General features: G+C 44.3%; 1 protein-coding gene across 5 annotated transcripts in view; it reads left to right on the top strand.

Annotated features, from left to right (window-relative positions):
- Nucleotides 1-19126, top strand: part of VPS13C (vacuolar protein sorting 13 homolog C) — a 773393-nt gene extending 754267 nt beyond the window's left edge. For all 5 annotated transcript variants that reach the window (XM_056572804.1, XM_056572802.1, XM_056572807.1 and 2 more), the window contains 2 exons: nt 17294-17380; nt 18684-19126. In XM_056572804.1, coding sequence (XP_056428779.1) covers nt 17294-17380; nt 18684-18782 — 186 coding nt within the window. In that variant the 3' untranslated portion in view covers nt 18783-19126. The remainder of the gene's footprint in view (nt 1-17293; nt 17381-18683) is intronic.
- Nucleotides 19127-19642: the final 516 nt, after the last annotated feature.

Here is a 19642-nt window from a genome sequence, read left to right as displayed (position 1 = left end):
CAGGTGCCGGGATCAATACAGATCCCGGCATCTGCGGCAGTGTGCGATTTGAATGAATGATCGGATCGCCCGCAGCGCTGCTGCGGGGATACGATCATTCATAACGCCGCACGGAGGGCCCCTCTCCTTCCTCCGTCCGGCTCCCGGCGTCTCCTGCTCTGGTCTGAGATTGAGCAGACCAGAACAGAAGATCACCGAAAACACTGATCTGTTCTATGTCCTATACATAGAACAGATCAGTATTAGCAATCATGGTATTGCTATGAATAGTCCCCTATGGGGACTATTCAAGTGTAAAAAAAAAATTAAAAAAATGTAAAAGTAAAAGTAAAAAAAAGTGAAAAATACCCTCCCCCAATAAAAAAGTAAAATGTCAGTTTTTTCCTATTTTACCCCCAAAAAGCGTAAAAAATTAATTTTATAGACATATTTGGTATCGCCGCGTGCGTAAATGTCCAAACTATTAAAATAAAATGTTAATGATCCCGTACGGTGAACGGCGTGAACGGAAAAAAAAAAGTCCAAAATTGCTACTTTTTTAATACATTTTATAAAAAAAAAATTATTAAAAAATTATTTAAAGTTTTTTATATGCAAATGTGGTATCAAAAAAAAGTACAGATCATGGCGCAAAAAATGAGCCCCAATACTGCCGCTTATACGGAAAAATAAAAAAGTTAGAGGTCATCAAAATAAAGGGATTATAAACGTACTAATTTGGTTAAAAAGTTTGTGATTTTTTTTAAGCGCAACAATAATAGAAAAGTATGTAATAATGAGTATCATTTTAATCGTATTGACCCTCAGAATAAAGAACACACATAATTTTTACCATAAATTGTATGGCGTGAAAACGAAACCTTCCAAAATTAGCAAAATTGCGTTTTTCGTTTTAATTTCCCCACAAAAATAGTGTTTTTTGGTTGCGCCATACATTTTATGATCTAATGAGTTATGTCATTACAAAGGACAACTGGTCGCGCAAAAAACAAGCCCTCATACTAGTCTGTGGATGAAAATATAAAAGAGTTATGATTTTTAGAAGGCGAGGAGGAAAAAATGAAAACGTAAAAATTAAATTGTCTGAGTCCTTAAGGCCAAAATGGGCTGAGTCCTTAAGGGGTTAAAAAATAAAGAATAAAAAGTGAAAAACACACACACACACACTACATTTTTATTATTGTTGGCTACAATTTTATTGCCCTGCCCACCCACATAAATTGATCCCTGTTTAACCCCTTAATGACCGGGGGTTTTTCCGTTTCTGCATTTTCGTTTTTTGCTCCTTGCCTTTAAAAAATCATAACTCTTTCAATTTTGCACCTAAAAATCCATATGATGGCTTATTTTTTGCGCCACCAATTCTACTTTGTAATGACGTCAGTCATTTTGCCCAAAAATCTACGGTGAAACGGGAAAAAAAATCATTGTGCGACAAAATTTAAAAAAAAACGCTCTTTTGTAAATTTTGGGGGCTTCCGTTTCTATGTAGTAAATTTTTCGGTAAAAATGACACCTTATCTTTATTCTGTAGGTCCATACGATTAAAATGATACCCTACTTATTTAGGTTTGATTTTGTCGAACTTCTGGAAAAAATCATAACTACATGCAGGAAAATTAATATGTTTAAAATTGTCATCTTCTGACTCCTATAACTTTTTTATTTTTCCGTGTATGGGGCGCAATGAGGGCTCATTTTTTGCGCCGTGGTCTGAAGTTTTTAACGGTACCATTTTTGCATTGATAGGACTTATTGATCGCTTTTTATTCATTTTTAAATGATATAAAAAGTGACCAAAAATGCACTATTTTGGACTTTGGAATTTTTTTGCGCGCACGCCATTGACCGAGCGGTTTAATTAATGATATATTTTTATAATTCGGACATTTCCACACGCGGTGATACCATATATGTTTATTTTTATTTTTATTTACACTGTTTTTTTTTATGCGAAAAGGGGGGTGATTCAAACTTTTAATAGGGGAGGAGTTAAATGATCTTTATTCACTTTTTTTTTTCACTTTTTTTTTTGCAGTGTTATAGCTCCCATAGGGACCTATAACACTGCACACACTGATCTTCATCATTGATCACTGGTTTCTCATAGGAAACCAATGATCAACGTTTCTGCCGCATGACTGCTCATGCCTGGATTTCAGGCACTGAGCAGTCATTCAGCGATCGGACAGCGAGGAGGCAGGAAGGGGCCCTCCCGCTGTCCTGTAAGCTGTTCGGAATGCCGCGATTTCGTAGCGGCTATCCCGAACAGCCCACTGAGTTAACCGGCAACTTTCGCTTTCGGTTTTAGCCGCGCGGCTAAAGGGTTAATAGCGCGCGGCGATCGGTGCTGCGCGCTATTAGAGGCGGGTCCCGGCTTCACTATGACGCCGGGCCCGCCGTGATATGATGCAGGGTTACCGTGTAACCCCGCGTTATATCAGGAGAGAAGGAACAAGGACGTACCGGTACGTCCTTGGTCCTTAAGGGGTTAAAAAAATATATATAAACATTTTGTTAAATACTATTTCGTTAAATACAAAATGGTACCCTACGAAATTTTAAGAGAATAAAAACCGCCTAAAAAAACGCCAACGTTAAAACCCACATGATGTTTTTCTTGGCGTTTTTTTTACTCCCATAGACTTCTATGGGAGAAAAACGCCACAATTTCAGGGGAAAAAACGCCAGTGGCTCAACATGCTGCGATTTTGCAAAACCGCCAAGGAGCTGAAAACCGCCAAAAAAGAGTGAAAAACCGCCAAAAGGATAAAACAAACGCCAAACTGAAAAACGGAAGTGGAAAAGAATTTTGCGATTTCTCATTGATTTGGCCGCAGCGTTTTTTGGCCAAAAAAACGCTATGCAGCAGAATTGGCGTTTTTCTTGGTGTTTTCCCCCCCAAAAAAGCAAGTAGAAACTTAGCCTTATGAGATTCACAGGTCTCAGTCTCCCAGTTTATATCAGGATAGTTAAAGTCCCCCATTATTATCACATCCTTATGATTTGCTGCCTTGTTTTTTTGCCTCAGTAATTGATCGTCTGCCTCTTCCATTATGTTTGGTGACTTATAGCAAACCCCCATCAGAATTTTTTTATTTTCATCTCCATATGTGACTCCACATTATAGTTTCCCTCCCATAAATCCTCCCGCAATGCGGCCTTCAAACTCGATTTCACATAAAGACAAACTCCTCCCCCTTCCCGTTTTGTCCTTCCTGAATAGACTATAACCCTGTATGTTGACTGCCCAGTCACCGCTATCGTCCAACCAAGTCTCTGTTATACCCACTATGTCATAATTCTCCTCAGACATCAACCACTCCAGTTCCTCTGTTTTATTGGACAGACTTCTGGCATTAGTCAACCTGCAATTCAAAGGTGTGTGTTTTTTCTTCCTATGAAGTCTATCCCTATTAACTATTCTAACCCCACCCTCCGCTACACCCCAGGTATATTAATAAGTCCCCCCTCTCTATCTACACGATCTTCCCCCTCTACATTGTAGATTCCCTCCCCCCCCAGTCCCTAGTTTAAACAATCCACCCTTCTAGCCATCTTCTCCCCAAGCACAGCTGCTTCCTCCCCATTGAGGTGCAGCCCGTCCCTATGGTAGAGCTGGTATCCGACAGTGAAGTCGGCCCAGTTCTCCATGAACCCAAACCCCTCCTTCCTACACTAGCTTTTGAGCCACTTGTTAACCTCCCTAATCTCCCGCTGCCTCTGGTGTGGCTCGTGGTACAGGTAATATTTCAGAAAATATTACTTTGGAGGTCCTTGCCTTAAGCTTGCCGCCTAAGTTCCTGAAATAATTTTTAAGGACACTCCACCTACCTCTTACTTTGTCATTGGTGCCAATATATACCATGACTGCTGGGTCCTCTCCAGCCCCACCCAGCAACCTGTCAACCCGATCCGCGGTGTGCCGAACTTGAGCGCCAGGAAGACACCACACTGTTCGGCAAGCCCGGTCTTTGTGACAGATCTCCCTGTCTGCCCCCCTAATAATTGAGTCCTCCACTACCAGTACCTGTTTAGCATGCCCTGCACCCCACCCTCCTTACTGGAGCAGACACCCTCCTGGCAGTCAGAGGCAGAGTCCTGCTGCAGTACTGCTAGCACTGAAATGGCATCCCCCTCATCTGCCAACTGGGCAAACTTGTTGGTGTGTGCCAGTTCAGGACTAGCCTCCCTGACACTTTTCCATGACACTTTTCCCTCTAACCGTTTTCTAACTGTAACCCAGCTAGCTACCTGACTGTCCTGCACCTCCGTCCCACTATCCTTCCCCAACTCTAGCTCAGAGAGTACTTGCTCAGTGAGCAAGAGACTCCTCTCCAAGTTGTCAATGTGTCTCAATGTTGCCAGTTGCTCCTCTAGATCCAGGATCTGGGCTTCCAAATGAACAACTCACACACGGGGGGCGTAGATTGCATGGCTGACTGAGAGGACGTGCGAGCGCTGAGCTCCTGCCATCCTGAATCCCCATCCTTCAAATATATCTGCCATCCTGCTTTTTTGAGACTCCAGTCCCTCTTGGCGTGACCCCCACCATCCTGGGGTCCCCTGCAGTGCCCGCATTGTGCGGATTGGAGGAGTTTGGGGAGCGCATTGAGGCCTGTGGTGTGCTAGGCCGCAGGGCCTGGGATCCTCCGAGACCTGTCTTGTCTGGTTTCCCCACTGCAGTGCTCCTTGGGGGGGGGGACTGAAGATATCCCTACCTGTTCCAAGGATTCCCCGTGGCGGTTCCTGGGGTCCGGTCCCGGCGGAGGTAGCTGGTGGGGTCGGGGCTCTGGCCCGAAGCGATGTCCGGACTTCATCCTGTGAGGCCCTCCTCGGCTTCCGGTCCGGGTGCTGACTGGCGGTGCCGGGGATCCTGTGCTGGGGAGTGAGGGCGGCTGGCCCTGTCTCTCCTGCGGTCTCCGGTGAAGTGAGCGGCGTGAAGGCGTATGGCGGAGTGGCTGCGCCACTGTCGGAGCTGCGGGGGCTCTTGTCGGAGTCCCTGTGCGCTTTTGTGAGTACAGCTCTGTGCTGAGGGGGAGCGGGACGGGCTGCCACCTCGGGAGTGCAGGCGTAGAGACTTCCTAGCCGCTTGTGTTGCTGCACCTGCAGGGGGCCTGCTGATATACTGTGGGGACTGCTGGTGCTACCCCACTGGACTGTCGCTGTGATTTGGGGGAGCCCCCCCCCCTGGCCTCTCTTTCATATTGGAGACACCTTTTAAGTGGTTGGGGGTGCTGCCTGGCCCATTTCCTTGTTGCTGGACTGTTGCCCCTGCTCCTATGTCTTCAGTGCTCCCCCCGCTGGTGGCATTGCCTGGTTACTAACCTGCGGCTGAGTCGGTGAACTGTCCGGTTGGAGACAGCTCTGTGGCACCTGCAATATCATATTGTGTGTTCTTACTATTACATTGACCGATTTTTGCCATGGGTCGGAGGAATAAAGAGGGAGCAGGTCCCTCACAGCAGGGTGCCAGTGGATCTTCCTCATCTGGGACTGTGTTGACGCTACAGCAGGAGGTGGCGGCAAAGTTGCAGAAATTTGCACTGAGACGACAATCCCCTCATTCACCTGTCCGCAAGGAGGCCCCTCTTCCTATGGTGGATTTGGGGACCCCCATGTATCCTCTGGAGGACTATGATACTTTTATGCAGGCTTCTGTTGCGGAATCACATGTATCTTTGTACCCCTGCTGACTTGTCTGGTGCGCTGGCTGCTGCCCCGGCTATACCTGTCGCTGAACCTACTCTGGCTGCATTTTTTACGGAAATACAAAGATGTAATTCTACCCTCTCCCAACTGTCTGCTCAGGTGGGCACTGTGCAGTCTGCTATCTCTTTAATGCGACATGATTTGCAAAAAGTGACGGAGCGCACCTCTGCTGTGGAGGGGCGAGTCAGTGATGTGGAGGACACTGTGGTTCCTTTAGTCCGGGACTCTACTAGACATAGTCAGGACATTGCCATGCTCAAAGCTAAAGCAGATGACCGGGAAAATCGTCTGCGGAGAAATAATGAGCGAATAATTAGACTGGCTGAAAAGTGTGAAGGTCGTTTCCCTACGGAGTGCATGGAAAGCTGGCTTAAGGAGGTGTTTGGAGCGGATAATCTGACCCCTCTCTTTGCTGTAGAGAGGGCCCATCAAGTTCCCATACGACCATTTCCTCCTGGTGATCCGCCCAGATCTATGCTAGTGAAGCTTCTACATTACCATGACAGGGACCTGGTACTTAAACTGGCTAGAGAAAAACAGCCGGTAACCGTGGACAACCATGTCATTTCCTTTTTTCCGGATTTCTCAGCGGAGGTGCAGAAGAAAAGCGCCTCCTTTATGGATGTTAAGAGACTGCTCTCCCTGAATATACAATATTCTATGCTATACCCTGCAAGGCTGAGGGTGGTTGCTTTGGGGACCACTCACTTCTTTGAGGGAGTGGATGCTGCGGTCCGGTGGCTGGACACACATGAAGCTCAACTGCGTGGGAGGGCCCGGAGAGGGTCACCGGAGCCTGTCCTGGCCTGAACTTATACTGTACTAGCTGAGATGGACCTTGTGTAGAATGCTGATGCCTTTTCCTCCTTTTTTTTCCTTCTTTTTTTTTTTTTTTCCTTCTTCCCCTTTTTTTCTCCTTGGGCTGCCGCTCTCTGCTGGGGGGTGAGGGCTGCTGGTTGGGGGGGGGGGGGATTTGTTTGCTTTATACTTCATACTGCCCCTAGTCATAATTGTTTTCTTCTTGTGGGGAAGGGGGGGGGGGAGTCGTTAGGTGGGGCTATATTGTCATGGGTCCAAAAGAGATATGTTTACTGATGTCTATTTACAGGAGTGCTCTAGCTGCATATTAATGCTTGGTTGGCTGTCTGACTGGTTGCGATGTGCACTCACCGTGGTCCAAGTATCCTGGTATATTTACTGGTTATGTCTGCAGTGTGATAGTGGCCGTGGGCATGTTTGCGTTCCTGGATGCCGTGAGCCGCGGCGCTTGGTGTGGCTGTGTTGGTGTGCTGGTTTCGGGTGTTGGTTTGCTGTTATATGTCTGTTCGTTTGGTTTTCCGTCTCTCCTTCCGCTACTGCTTGCTCTATGAGAATGCTCCCTGTGAGTGTGCGCCTGTCCCCACTGCATGTGTTTCTTGCTTTTGGGACCGTTACTTACTCCTGGATGCATGATGGCGGCCTTTAATTTTATAGGATGGAATGTTAGGGGGTTGGGTGATGTATCCAAACGCTATGCTGTTTTTAATGCGGTGATGGCGTTTTCAGCCAGCTGTATTGTGTCTTACTGAGACTCATTTGACGGGAGACACCACTGCGGTTGGGTCTGGGTGGGTCACTCGTTCCATTCTACGTTCTCTTCTCATGCTAGAGGGGTCAGTTTATTGATCCATAAATCTATTCCGTTCAGTGTTCGCTCCTCCAGCATTGACCCGGAGGGTAGATTTGTTTGCCTGCTGGCGGAGATGTCTTGCCGTATGGTTATACTTGTGGGTGTGTACATCCCTCCCCCTTATAGCAGTGGAGTCATGCATCATGTTCTCTCGTGGAGTCATGCATCGTGTAATTTCGGGTTTCCCAGTAGCCCCTGTCCTTATCTGTGGTGACTTTAACCAGGTCCTAGATGCTTCTGTGGATAGGTTCTGGGGATCTCGGTCCCCCTCCCCTCCCTCTAGGCCGACTGGACTTGCTACCCTACTGTCTGAGGTTGACCTATTTGACTTGTGGCGCTGTCGCAATCCCTCTGGTCTGCAGTTCTCTTGTTATTCTGCTACGCATGGGACCCTTTCTAGAATTGACTTGGCGATTGGTGACGGGGACATGGCTAGGATGGTTAGGCATATAGAATATTTGGCTAGAGGACTCTCGGATCATTCCCCCATCAGGCTCAAGATTGATTTTACTGACGATGCTGGAGGGGTGCGCCCCCTGTGGAGACTGAACCCGTTCTGGTTACAGGAAATTATTTCTGCTGAACTTCGGTACTTTCTTGCCTTGAATTTGGGTTTGGCTTCGGTCTCTGCAGTGTGGGACTCCCTAAAGGCTTATCTACGGGGATTATTCATACGTGACATTAGTATATATAAATCATTCACTAGGGAAAAATGAGAATGGTGGTGGTTGGAGCTGAGAATTCGTATGTCTCGGCCCCCTCCCCGGGACTGAGGATATCTGGTTGAGGGCCCAGGGTGACTATAAAACGTACTTTGAGGAGACTGCTGAACATAAGCGTTTTTTTGTTAAGCAACGATATTTTGAATGTGGTGAAAGTACTGATAAACTGTTGGCCTCCATTGCCAGGGCACAGCAGGGGGTATCGTTTATTAGCTGCCTAAGAGATGAGCGAGGATGTGGGGTCACTGACGAGGAGGGAATTATGGAAGTGATGTTGGCCTTCTATAGGGACGCGTACTCCTCTAGGAGTATGTATGTGGGGCTAGGTTACCATCCCTTGCTCTGGAGCAGAGGGGTGAGCTGGACTCGCCCATCTCTCTGGAGGAACTGGAGCAAGCCTTAAAAGATGCTAATAATGAGAAGGCTCCGGGTCCCGAGTGAGATCTATAAAAACATTTCCAGTATTTTACTACCGCAGCTGTTGCGGGTAGTCGAGTCAGCGGTTTTAGAGGGTTCCTTGCCTCGCTCCATGATGGAAGCAATAGTTGTACTCATCCCAAAACCTGGAAAGGACCCCCTATGTGCGGGCTCCTACAGACCCATATCCCTTTTATGTGCAGATGTGAAGCTGCTGGCTCGGGTGCTTGCTAACAGATTGGCGGGGGTTATACTCTCTCTGATCCATGAGGATCAGACTGGATTTATGCCCGGTAAGTCTACAGTGGATAACATCAGGAGGGTGTATCTGAATCTGCAGATGTCTCAGGATGGTACGGGGGCTTGATCGGTCCTTTCATTGGATGTTGCCAAAGCATTTGATAGCGTCGAATGGAATTACTTATGGAGTGTGATGAGGGCCATGGGATTCGGGGAGAGGTTCCTCTCCTACGTTAGACTTCTCTACCAGAGTCCGGTTGCCCGCCTTAGAGTTAATGGTAAGCTTTCACCATCATTTGCCCTACAGAGAGGTACACGGCAGGGTTGCCCCTTGTCGCCCCTACTTTTTGCTATAGCTATTGAACTTCTGGCTTGCCTTTTACGAGGGTCGCCAGATATTTCAGGGTTTCGGTATGGCACTATAGAAGAAAGAGTGGCCCTGTATGCGGATGACATGTTATTGTTTATGGGAGACACGGTAAACTCGCTGGCCCCAGTTATGTCCTGTATTGCAGAATTTGGGTCCTTTTCGGGATTGCTATTAATTGGGACAAGTCGGTCCTGATGTCTCTTGATCCTCTGCCGGATATTCCTCAAATTGCTACTTCAAAGATACAGGTAGTCTCTAGCTTTAAGTACTTAGGGATTTACATTACTCCCTACATACATGATTTTGTCCCCCGCAATCTTATCCCCCTTCTAGATAGGAGCTCTCAAAAAGTGTCGGTGTGGTGCAAACTCCCGATCTCGGTGGTGGGTCGTACTAATCTAGCCAAAATAGTCCTCATGCCTCAACTGTTGTACATACTGCAGAACTCTCCAGTTTGGATTGCGATGGCCCACTTTCAGAGGATTCAACGACTCTTCAGACAATTAGTTTGGGGGGGGAGAGACTGCCAGGAGACATTGCAGAGAGGTAAATCAGTGGTGGGGATTTGCTCTACTAAATCTGTGGTTATACTATACTGCATCGCAGTTACATCAGATGAGCGGGTGGGCTGCATTATCTACATTGGGTCCTACAGGTCGACTGTTTATGATTAAGCACGGAGGCAGAATGTCACTCCACATCTTAGAGATTGGGGCTCTAACCAGACCTCCGGATTCCTTTCCTACGACTCGTTTATTGTGTAAGCTTTGGGGCCACGCAAAAAAACTTTTCGGTATTACCGGTTTTCTTACTTTCACTCCACTGTGGCATAACCCTGGCTTGCCTGTTTTTCATTCTTACGCTGATGCTGAGTTCTGGGAGAGGAGGGGACTCTGTGAACTGGGTCAATTGGCTGATCAGGGGGTAGTTCGGTCCTTTGAGGACTTACAGGAGGAGTTTGCCTTACCACGTTCCTCCTCCTATCGTTATTTGCAGATCCGCCATGCCTATGAGACACAGAATCGGATGAGCCTGTTAACTATACAGTCCAATGGGGTCTTGGAATCTATTGTACGGAAGCGAGAATCAGCTGGGGTGATTTCCTGGTTGTATGGGAAGTTGCTTTCCTTTTATCACGAGGGCTTCCCTCTGATGGTTAGGTCCAAATGGGAGAGGGACTTTGGGGTTCTGACTGACGAGGCACTTCTGGCACTTACCCCCTTTCTGTCGATATCTGAATCTCACCGGTTGTCTCAACTGTTCTTTATACATAGAGTATATAAAACTCCACTTTTCCTCCATAAGATAGGGGTACGGTCTGACTCTGCTTGCCCGAGGTGTGGCGAGTTGGAGGCACACCTTGTACATATGATGTGGTCGTGTCCTTGTTTGACCGCATATTGGACTGGTGTGTTGCAGCTCATTAGATCGGTGTATGGAGTGACTATATCTAGGAATCCCAGGGAATGTTTGCTCGTACTGATAGTATGCAGTCGGGAGCCTTCCATGGTGGAAATGGGGATTCTGAGAATTTTATATCAGGCCAGGAAGCTAATAGCGCAATTTTGGATCAGATCCTCTCCTCCGGGGGTGGCTGATCTCATAACACGAGTAACACATGTGGTTAGGTTGGAATAAGGAATGTATGTCAAGTGTAGAGTGGAAAAGAAATTTGAAGGTATCTGGGGTCCCTGGGTACGGACATTTGACCCCCCTGTGAGTGCCACTTAAATGGAGGTATGCCTCTGGTGTGTAGTTGTGTACTGAATGGACGACTTGTGTGCTATTGATGGGGTGCACTGTGGATATGCTTGCCCTCCTGCTGTGTGTGTGGAGCTTGGAGTTTGTATGACCTGATGTGAACTGGTTGATGATGTGATTATGCCTGGGTCTGGGGGAATGGGTTCTCCTTTACACCTGTATTTTTCTTATGGAATTGGGGGAGCCAGATTGTGCTTTCTTTCTACTATGGGTTGCAGAGCTTGTGTGGGGGTGGGATGAGATGGATTTGTTCTATGTGGGGGTGGAGTGGGGAGTTGTTGGGGATTGTATGTTGATGTTTTCTTATGTTATACAACCAAACCTTAATAAAAATTATCTGATTTAAAAAAAAAAAAACTCACACACATCTCACACAACAATATGCACCCTCAAACTGCTGTTCGAGGATTCCAACATGGAGGCCATACTAGATTTGGGGATTGCAAAAATTAACAGTAAAAAAAAAAAACTATCAAATATTTCAATTAAACTCCCTGAATTTAAAGTCCCTTAATTTTAAGTTCCTCTCACTTTTATACTTACACTCGCTTGTATACTTCACACTCATGTATACAGACACACAATCACTAGCTCAAACTATCGCTTAGTGTACTTGCTTTTATAGTTACCACCTCACTGCCTGTCACACATACATCCCAGCAATTATCAGTTTCAGTCATAAGAGCCCATGTTGTAGTCCTCTCAATTACATGTATCTGCTCAAATATCAATAAACACAGCACAAGCAAAGCTTTCTCAAAGGAGTAACCTTCTTGTGCATGTGTATACAGTTCAATCAGTAAACAAAGCTCTTGCCATCCTGCCAAGAGATGAAGGTACAGATTTTTTGTTTTGCTCACCATTGTTCTCTCCATGCCCCTGGTCTGCAATCAGGGGCATGTATAATAGGAATTGTTGTAAAAACTGCCACCACACATCCCAATGTTCAGTGAAGTGTGAAAAACTGACTAGTATAACGAAGATGACACCTACTGATAACAGAGCAGCCAGTGTGTCATGTATGACAAAGTGCTTTCTCTAGCACGTGTTCAAAAAACTGTTTCTTGCTACAGGTTTGCTTCATGGGACCAAAATGTAAAATCCCTTCTAGACATTTTTCTGTGTTTTGTACCCCTGGTGACTGGGACACTTTACAAGACAAAAAGGGAAAGCAAAAATGGTGGTGCTACTATCCTAACCAACCATGTCAGAGAATAGATTCAAAATACATTCATACACTCAGTGGTTGTATGTCGAGGGTTTCACCTAAGTTCAAAAGGTGACCCACCACTAACACCTATAGGCCAAGAAAACGTAACTGTTTGGGAGCCTCTTTCTCTATTGTAGCCCATATGCACATGTGCAGAGAGCACACAGGAAACCGGGTTCCATACTTATGGTTCGTCCGTAGATATGTACAAGGAAAAACCAAACAATAGACCCAGCGCTCAGGGGAAGAACTGATAAAAACAATCCCTAAAAATATGCGTAAAAGTACAAAGTGAAAGTCTTTACACCTTGATGTGTACACATAAAATGATAAAGGGGTTATCCAGGAATATTGCAATTTTCTTATAAAAAAATAAAAAAAAACAGCTCCACATCTGTCCCCAGGTTGTGTGTGGTATTACAACTTGACTTCATTTACTTCAATGAAACTGAGCTGCAGAACCACACCCAACTTTGGGACAGACAGGTAGTGTTTTTTTTTTAAAGAAATTAGCTCAGTTTTTATGTTCCTGGATAACCCCTTTAATTCTTCAAATTCCTAATGACCGTCTCCTGGGATTGGAAAACTGGGACACTTTTTACCTGTGAAAAACAGTCTGGATGCAGTAGACACTGCCTTTCCTGTCCTAATTATTCACTAGAACTAGATCCAGGGAGGGCATCAAGAAGATGACCAAGATGTCTTCCCATATGCTTATTTATGAACCTGAACGGTCATTTAGAGAGAGAGAGGCACTACACCCAATACACTGAGCAAGTGTAATAGTACATTTATATACACTTTTATATAGCAAGCAACAAGTGAATATAAGAATTTGTGGCTCCACTTTTTTCTTTTTTACACCTCTTTCCTGCCTCCTGCACTATTTATTTGTCATTAGTTTACTGCAAAGTCCCACTTACTAATGGATTAGGCGATATGCTGCCCATAGTGTTATATCGTACCACAGTGCTGGATTCACACTGTTCAATACTTCTGTTAATGCCCATGCTGCTTCTGTGTGTTTGCTATAAAGATATACTAAAGTAGGACCTCAAGTCATGAAACTCCCAGTGTAGAAATCAGGGTGCTACACAGGTACTGCAGATCCCAATAAATTTTGTGGCATGTACGGATACTTTGGGAATCTCAGCCACCTCCAGCTCCATGCCAGATGGGGCACAGAGGCATTACTTTTAGAGGTAGGTGGAGGTCCTAGAGGTGGGACTTGCATTATTCAATATATAACCCAATCCAATATATATTCATTATTCAATTATTCATTATTATTCAATTATTCAATATATAACCCAATACACAGGGTTATAGTGTGGATTAATTGGATTAAAATGAAATATAACTTAACCAGATCTGTATGTTCGGTTGCGGAGATAGACCTGTTATTAGCTGACATTGCTATTATTTTAATCGCTGATTTTGTGCAATGAAGGCAGGACCCAACATAGAGGCAGGGATGCTGAGTATGCCGGGTCCCAACTTAATTTCACAAAGCAGGAAATTAACATATTAGCAACGCTGACTAAAAACTAGTCTATCCTCGCAACCAGACCATGGATCTGGGTAAATTAATAACTGATCTATCCACGCAACCAGACCATGGATCTGGGTGAGTTAATAACTGTTCTAATCTTGCAACCGGGCCACGGATTTGAGTTTTACCATTTTAAACAGGTTCACCTGCACTATAAGGGCATGTGCACATGGCAGAATGTCCCTGCAATTTCCGCATTCCACAGCAGCAGAGTCCAGCTGATTTCAGTGGGATTCTGCTGCTCTGTTCACACAGCATAGTTTCTATGGCAGCAATATCTTCAGCAGAAATCCTGCTTCCCGGTGTTTGCAAAAAAAAAATTAAACCTGTTCTATGAGACCAAAGGCATAGCTATAGGGTGTGCAGGGGTAGCAGTCGCACTGGGGCCTTAGAGGGCCCCAAAGCACATAAGAGACCAGTATTCTAATTGACTCATAGGGCCCTGTGGCAGATATTGTATCAAGGCCCAGAAGCTACAAGTTACTTCCCTGTATGAGACAGCATATATCTGAGCAGTCCTAGCACTGGCATGTTCTGCTGACGTGCTGCTGTCTGTGGAATGTCCGCATGGAGATTTTCTGTACGGACATTCCACCGTGTGAACATAGCCTAACTCTGTGTATTGGGTTTAGTGCAGGTGCAACAGCTATCAGTTTCCCTTTTTTACAATATATTTAGAAAGTTAACGTCATGCAACTTTGTGATAGAGGTCATATCAAATTCACCTTTGTGACTAAAATGCACTAAAATTGTTTGCATATGGGGTTTGACTATGATTATCAAGTTTTCAACATAATACCGAATTAGGATTTTTAGTTTCTCATTTCACTTGAGTTTTAATCTTCCTGATTGCCACTTGGTGTATTTGGCTGGTTGTTTGAAAGGCTAAAAACACAAGAAGAATTACAACTGAGCCACTGTTTAAGAAACTTTAAGGTGTGAGGAGTTCAGATATTATTTTTTTGTGATATTGATTTATATTTTTATTGGCATTTGCTGTAGCATGTTTTGGATACTACTAGAAAATTATCACAGGATTTTATAGTAACTGTTAGATACAGACACCATATCTAAGCCTTCTGTACAACAAATATATCTATATTTGCAGATCTATACTTCTGGAGGAATGCTCATAGCCTATAGAACCCAATGTTTAAAACAACACAAAAAAAAACATATATCGTAAAGTATATGATTTTTTGTGGTGGAATACTGTATTGGAAATTGCAGCAGAATATGCCCTTTCACATATAGTTCAAAAAAGATAATAGTTCAGAAAAGATATTCCAATGCATAAAAGCCCAACAGATGGAAAAAAGCCCAACACTCATGGATATGTTGCAGAAGATTTCTCAGTACATATGCTAACTGTAAACAAAAATCTCTGTGTAAATATAGCCTTAGATATATAATACAGCCTTAAAGGGGTACAATTTTTTTCTAATCAGAAAGTTAAACAGATTTGTAAATTACTTCTATTAAAAAATCCTTCCAGTACTTATCAGCTGCTGTATACTACAGAGGAAATTGAGTTGTTCCTTTCTGTCTGACCACAGTGCTCTCTGCTGACGCCACTGTCCATGTCAGGGACTGTCCTAACAGTAGAGATTTGCAATGGGGATTTGCTCATGCTCTGGACAGTTCCTGACACAGAGGTGTCAATAGAGAGCACTGTGGTCAGACAGAAAGAACAACTCAACTCCCTGTGTAGTATACAGCAGCTAATAAGTACTGGAAGGTTTAAAACATTTTTAATAGAAGTAATTTACAGACCTGTTTAACTTTCTGGAGTCAGTTGATTTGTTTTCCACCAGAGTACCCCTTTAACCCTAATTGATCGTTGTTTGTGTGCAGTGTGAATGCATGGTACAGCTTACTTGACTTTGATCAGGATACTGGTTAAATAAACTACACTGCTCAAAAAAATAAAGGGAACACGTAAACAACACAAGGTAACTCCAAGTCATCACACTTCTGTAAAATCACACTGACCACTCAGGAAGCAACTCTGATTGACAATCAATTTCACATGCAAATGGAACAGACAACAGGTGGAAATTATAGGCAATTAGCAAGACACCCCCAATGGGAGGAGTGGTTCTGCAGGTGGTGACCACAGACCACTTCTCAGTTCCTATGCTTCCTGGCTGCTGATTTAGTCACTTTTGAATGCTGGCAGTGCTTTCACTCTAGTGGTAGCATGAGACGGAGTCTACAACCCACACAAGGGGCTCAGGTAGTGCAGCTCATCTAGGATGGCACATCAATGCAACCTGTGACAAGAAGGTTTGCTGTGTCTGTCAGCGTAGTGTCCAGAGCATGGAGGCGCTACCAGGAGACAGGCCATTACATCAAGAGATGTGGAAGAGGCCGTAGGAGGGCAGCAACCCAGCAGCAGGACCTCCACCTTTGTGCAAGGAGGAGCACTGCCAGAGCCCTGCAAAATGATCTCCAGCAGGCCACAAATGTGCATGTGTCCACTCAAACAGTCAGAAACAGACTCCATGAGTGTGGTATGAGGGCCCGACGTCCACAGGTGGGGGTTGTGCTTACAGTGCAGGACGTTTGGCATTTGCCAGAGAACACCAAGATTGGCAAATTCGCCACTGGCGCCCTGTGCTCTTCACAGATGAAAGCAGGTTCACACTGAGCACATGTGATAGATGTGTGGAGACACTGTGGAGAACATTCTGCTGCCTATAACACCCTCCAGCATGACCGGTTTGGCAGTGGGTCAGTAATGGTGTGTGGGGGGGGGGGTCATTTTTTGGGGGGGGCCGCACAGCCTTCCTGCTTGCCAGAGGTAGCCTGACTGACATTAGGTCCTGAGATGAGAGATGAGATCCTCAGACCCTTGTGAGACCATATGCTGGTGTGGTTGGCTGTGGGTTCCTTTTAATGCAAGACAATGCTAGACCTCATGTGGCTGGAGTGTATCAGCAGTTCCTGCAAGAGAAAGGCATTGATGCTATGGACTGGCCCGCCCTTTCCCTGTGACCTGAATCCAACTGAGCACATCTGGGACATCACGTCTCGCTTTTAGTCCAGGTCTGGGAGGACATCCTTCAGGAGACCATCTGCCACCTCATCAGGAGCATTCCCAGGCATTGTTGGGAGGTCATACGGGCACGTGGAGGCCACACACACTACTGAACCTCATTTTGACTTGTTTTAGGGACATTTCATCAAAGTTGGATCAGCCTGTAGTGTGGGTTTTCCACTTTGATTTTGAGTGTGACTCCATATCCAGACCTCCATGGGTTGATAAATTTGATTTCTATTGATAATTTGTGTGTGATTTTGTTCTCAGCACATACAATTATGTAAAGACGAAAATATTTCATACGATTAGTTCATTCATTCGGATCTAGGATGTGTTATCTTAGTTTTCCCTTTATTTATTTGAGCAGTGTAGATGAGCAGCTGATCCTCAGTTTAAAGTTGGAACTGCAAATCTCTTACAAGGTTTTTGCTGTCCTATCTGAGGGCATAAACTAGTGACAGAGAAGCAGATTGCAATTATATAATCATTTGTGTAATGTAGCTGTTCCCCTTATATCCAGCTTACTGAGTGCTGCATTTTCACAACTGCCTATACAGAAGGAGTGATTTATTTTATTGGCCTTTTTTTCCTTTACAGGACCACAGTCTTAAAGTCTTTCAGAAGAAAGAAGATGGTATATATGAAGTAAAAAATGTTGCTTTCCAAAGCAATGCTGCTGCTCAGGTATCAACTCTTTTGAACAGGTCTTCTTAAAGAAGTTCTATAGTGAAAGATAATTTATCCAAAGGATAAGGGATAAGTTATAGATTGTGAAGGGTCCGACCGCTGGGACCCCCGTGATCTCCTAAAAAGGGGCCCCATCAGTCTGCTGCAGCATGGAATGTTGGCCAACACGCCCCTTCCGTGTATCCCATAGAGATACAAGGAGGGAGCATGTCAGCCGCGGCTTCCTGCGGGGGGGTTGGAGCGGACTCTTCCGACAGACTTTGCACTTTGTAAGCCAGACTGCAGAAGGCAAGTAAGGGGACCTTCCTCCACCATTTTGGCTCATAGAACCCCCAACGATCATGTCGTGGGGGTTCTGCGAGTTTCACTGAGCTGCCAGCATTTTCAACTTTCACTTAAGATGCCGTGATTGGCATTGATCACGGAATTTAAACGGTCAAATGCCGGGCACCAGCAGGATTGCTGATAGAAACCGACAATTACTGCTCCAAAGCCACTTAAGGATTCAGGGAATGCAGGTACGCCCTTGTTCCTTTATCAGGATACAAGGGCGTACAGGTACTATAAATGTGCATACTTGATATGAATACACTGTTGTTGTTTTTTTTTTTTTTTTTTCTACCACTGAATGCAGGTTTGAAAGCTATAGTGTTCCTTCTTATTTGATATTCAAATAATTTTTGTGTCATTTATCTCAGATACATAGGGTTTTATTTTGACATAATTTCTATATTAGTAGATTTTTATTTGCAAATGTTAAAAAAGGAAATAAGTGCATTTTTTTTGTGCAGCAGCAAGCTCTGCAGCTGCATTTCTAAATGATGCAACCTGTTTCGTTTTTATACATTTTTGTGGGGGAAAAAAACACATTAATATTTATGTTTCCATATGTTCATATAGAAATAGATGTACCCCATATTGCTGCATGTATGCACAAAAGTTATTTGTTCCTTAATGGTATATTCACACATACAGTATTCAGCGCAGATTTGATGTGCAGGATTTTCTGCTTCAGATTTCAATGTAAACTGAATGACTGAACACAGCTTGAAATCCTGCTCATCAAATCTGCGCAGAATACTGTACATGTGAATAGACCCTAAAGGGGTATTCCGGGTTTATGCACACAATGCAAGGGGCTGCATCGAGATTGTGGGGGTCCCCAGTGGAGGGACCCCTGTGATCATACATCTTATCCCCTATCCCTTGGATAGGGGATAAGATGTTTGAACCCAGAATGCCCCTTTAATGATAAAAGGAAAAATTGTTGTTAAGAGTTATTGTTTTGCTTTTATTCTAGATGGTTCTCAGAGCCCTGGATGCGGCTCGGACAAGTCGCCAACAACACACCTTAGTGAGACAGAAATCGGAGAAGTTTATTAAGCAGTATAGCAGTTAATTGCCTTTGTGCTTTCCCTATGATTTGTTACCCTTTGTGCATAATCACTTATGCTCTATTGCACATGTTTTTCTTGCTTCATGTATTACTCTGTGGACTTTGTTTATCTTCTTCAGTATGATTTTATGGGGGAAAATGGTGATCATTTTTTCTCTTAAAAGACACTGCCCTACCCCATTGTACTGGAAGAGATTAGCATTATGTCTGTATCTAAAGTTGGGATGTTACCTATTTAGCTATTCATTATGCTTAAATTGATTGTTGATTTTTCTAGGAAAAAAGCACTGCCTACTGATCTTTATATAAAAATAAAAACATATACCATAATAAAGAAAATAGTCTAAGCTTTGTCGTGTGAGCTTACTTATAATTTTTGCTGTAACACCAACATTAAAACAATACTGCATTCTCTGTAGTGACAGGTAGAATTCACACATTCAATTTAAAGTTGTAGCTATTATGCCCACAGATCCCTAAAATGGGTTAGTTTTGGCCTGCAGTTGGGTGATGACTGAACATATTCTGTGTATTTTTACCTCAGAATAGGCAGCTTTGAAGTGTACACTTTTCCAGCAAACTTAAAAAAAAAAAGTTATTCACTAGCCACCGGATAGGGGAAAACACTGATTGATAGGGGTCTCAACCCTGGCATCTCCTCCGGTCAATATATAGAAGGTTTATTTTTATTTATTTTTTTCAACTGTAATTTTTGTTAACGATTTTTCATGGGTACAGAATCAAAGAAAGGGTTGGATTCAGTCTATGCAATAGCTCCTAATCATCTTATACTGGGTTTCCTTATAGGCGGTGCAAATAGAGGCCTTGGATGCCAGTTCCCAAATAACACACCATCGAGGTAG

This window comes from Hyla sarda, chromosome 4 (assembly GCF_029499605.1).
Source record: "Hyla sarda isolate aHylSar1 chromosome 4, aHylSar1.hap1, whole genome shotgun sequence".
NCBI lineage: Eukaryota > Metazoa > Chordata > Amphibia > Anura > Hylidae > Hyla > Hyla sarda.
This window is presented reverse-complemented; position numbering and strand designations above follow the sequence as displayed.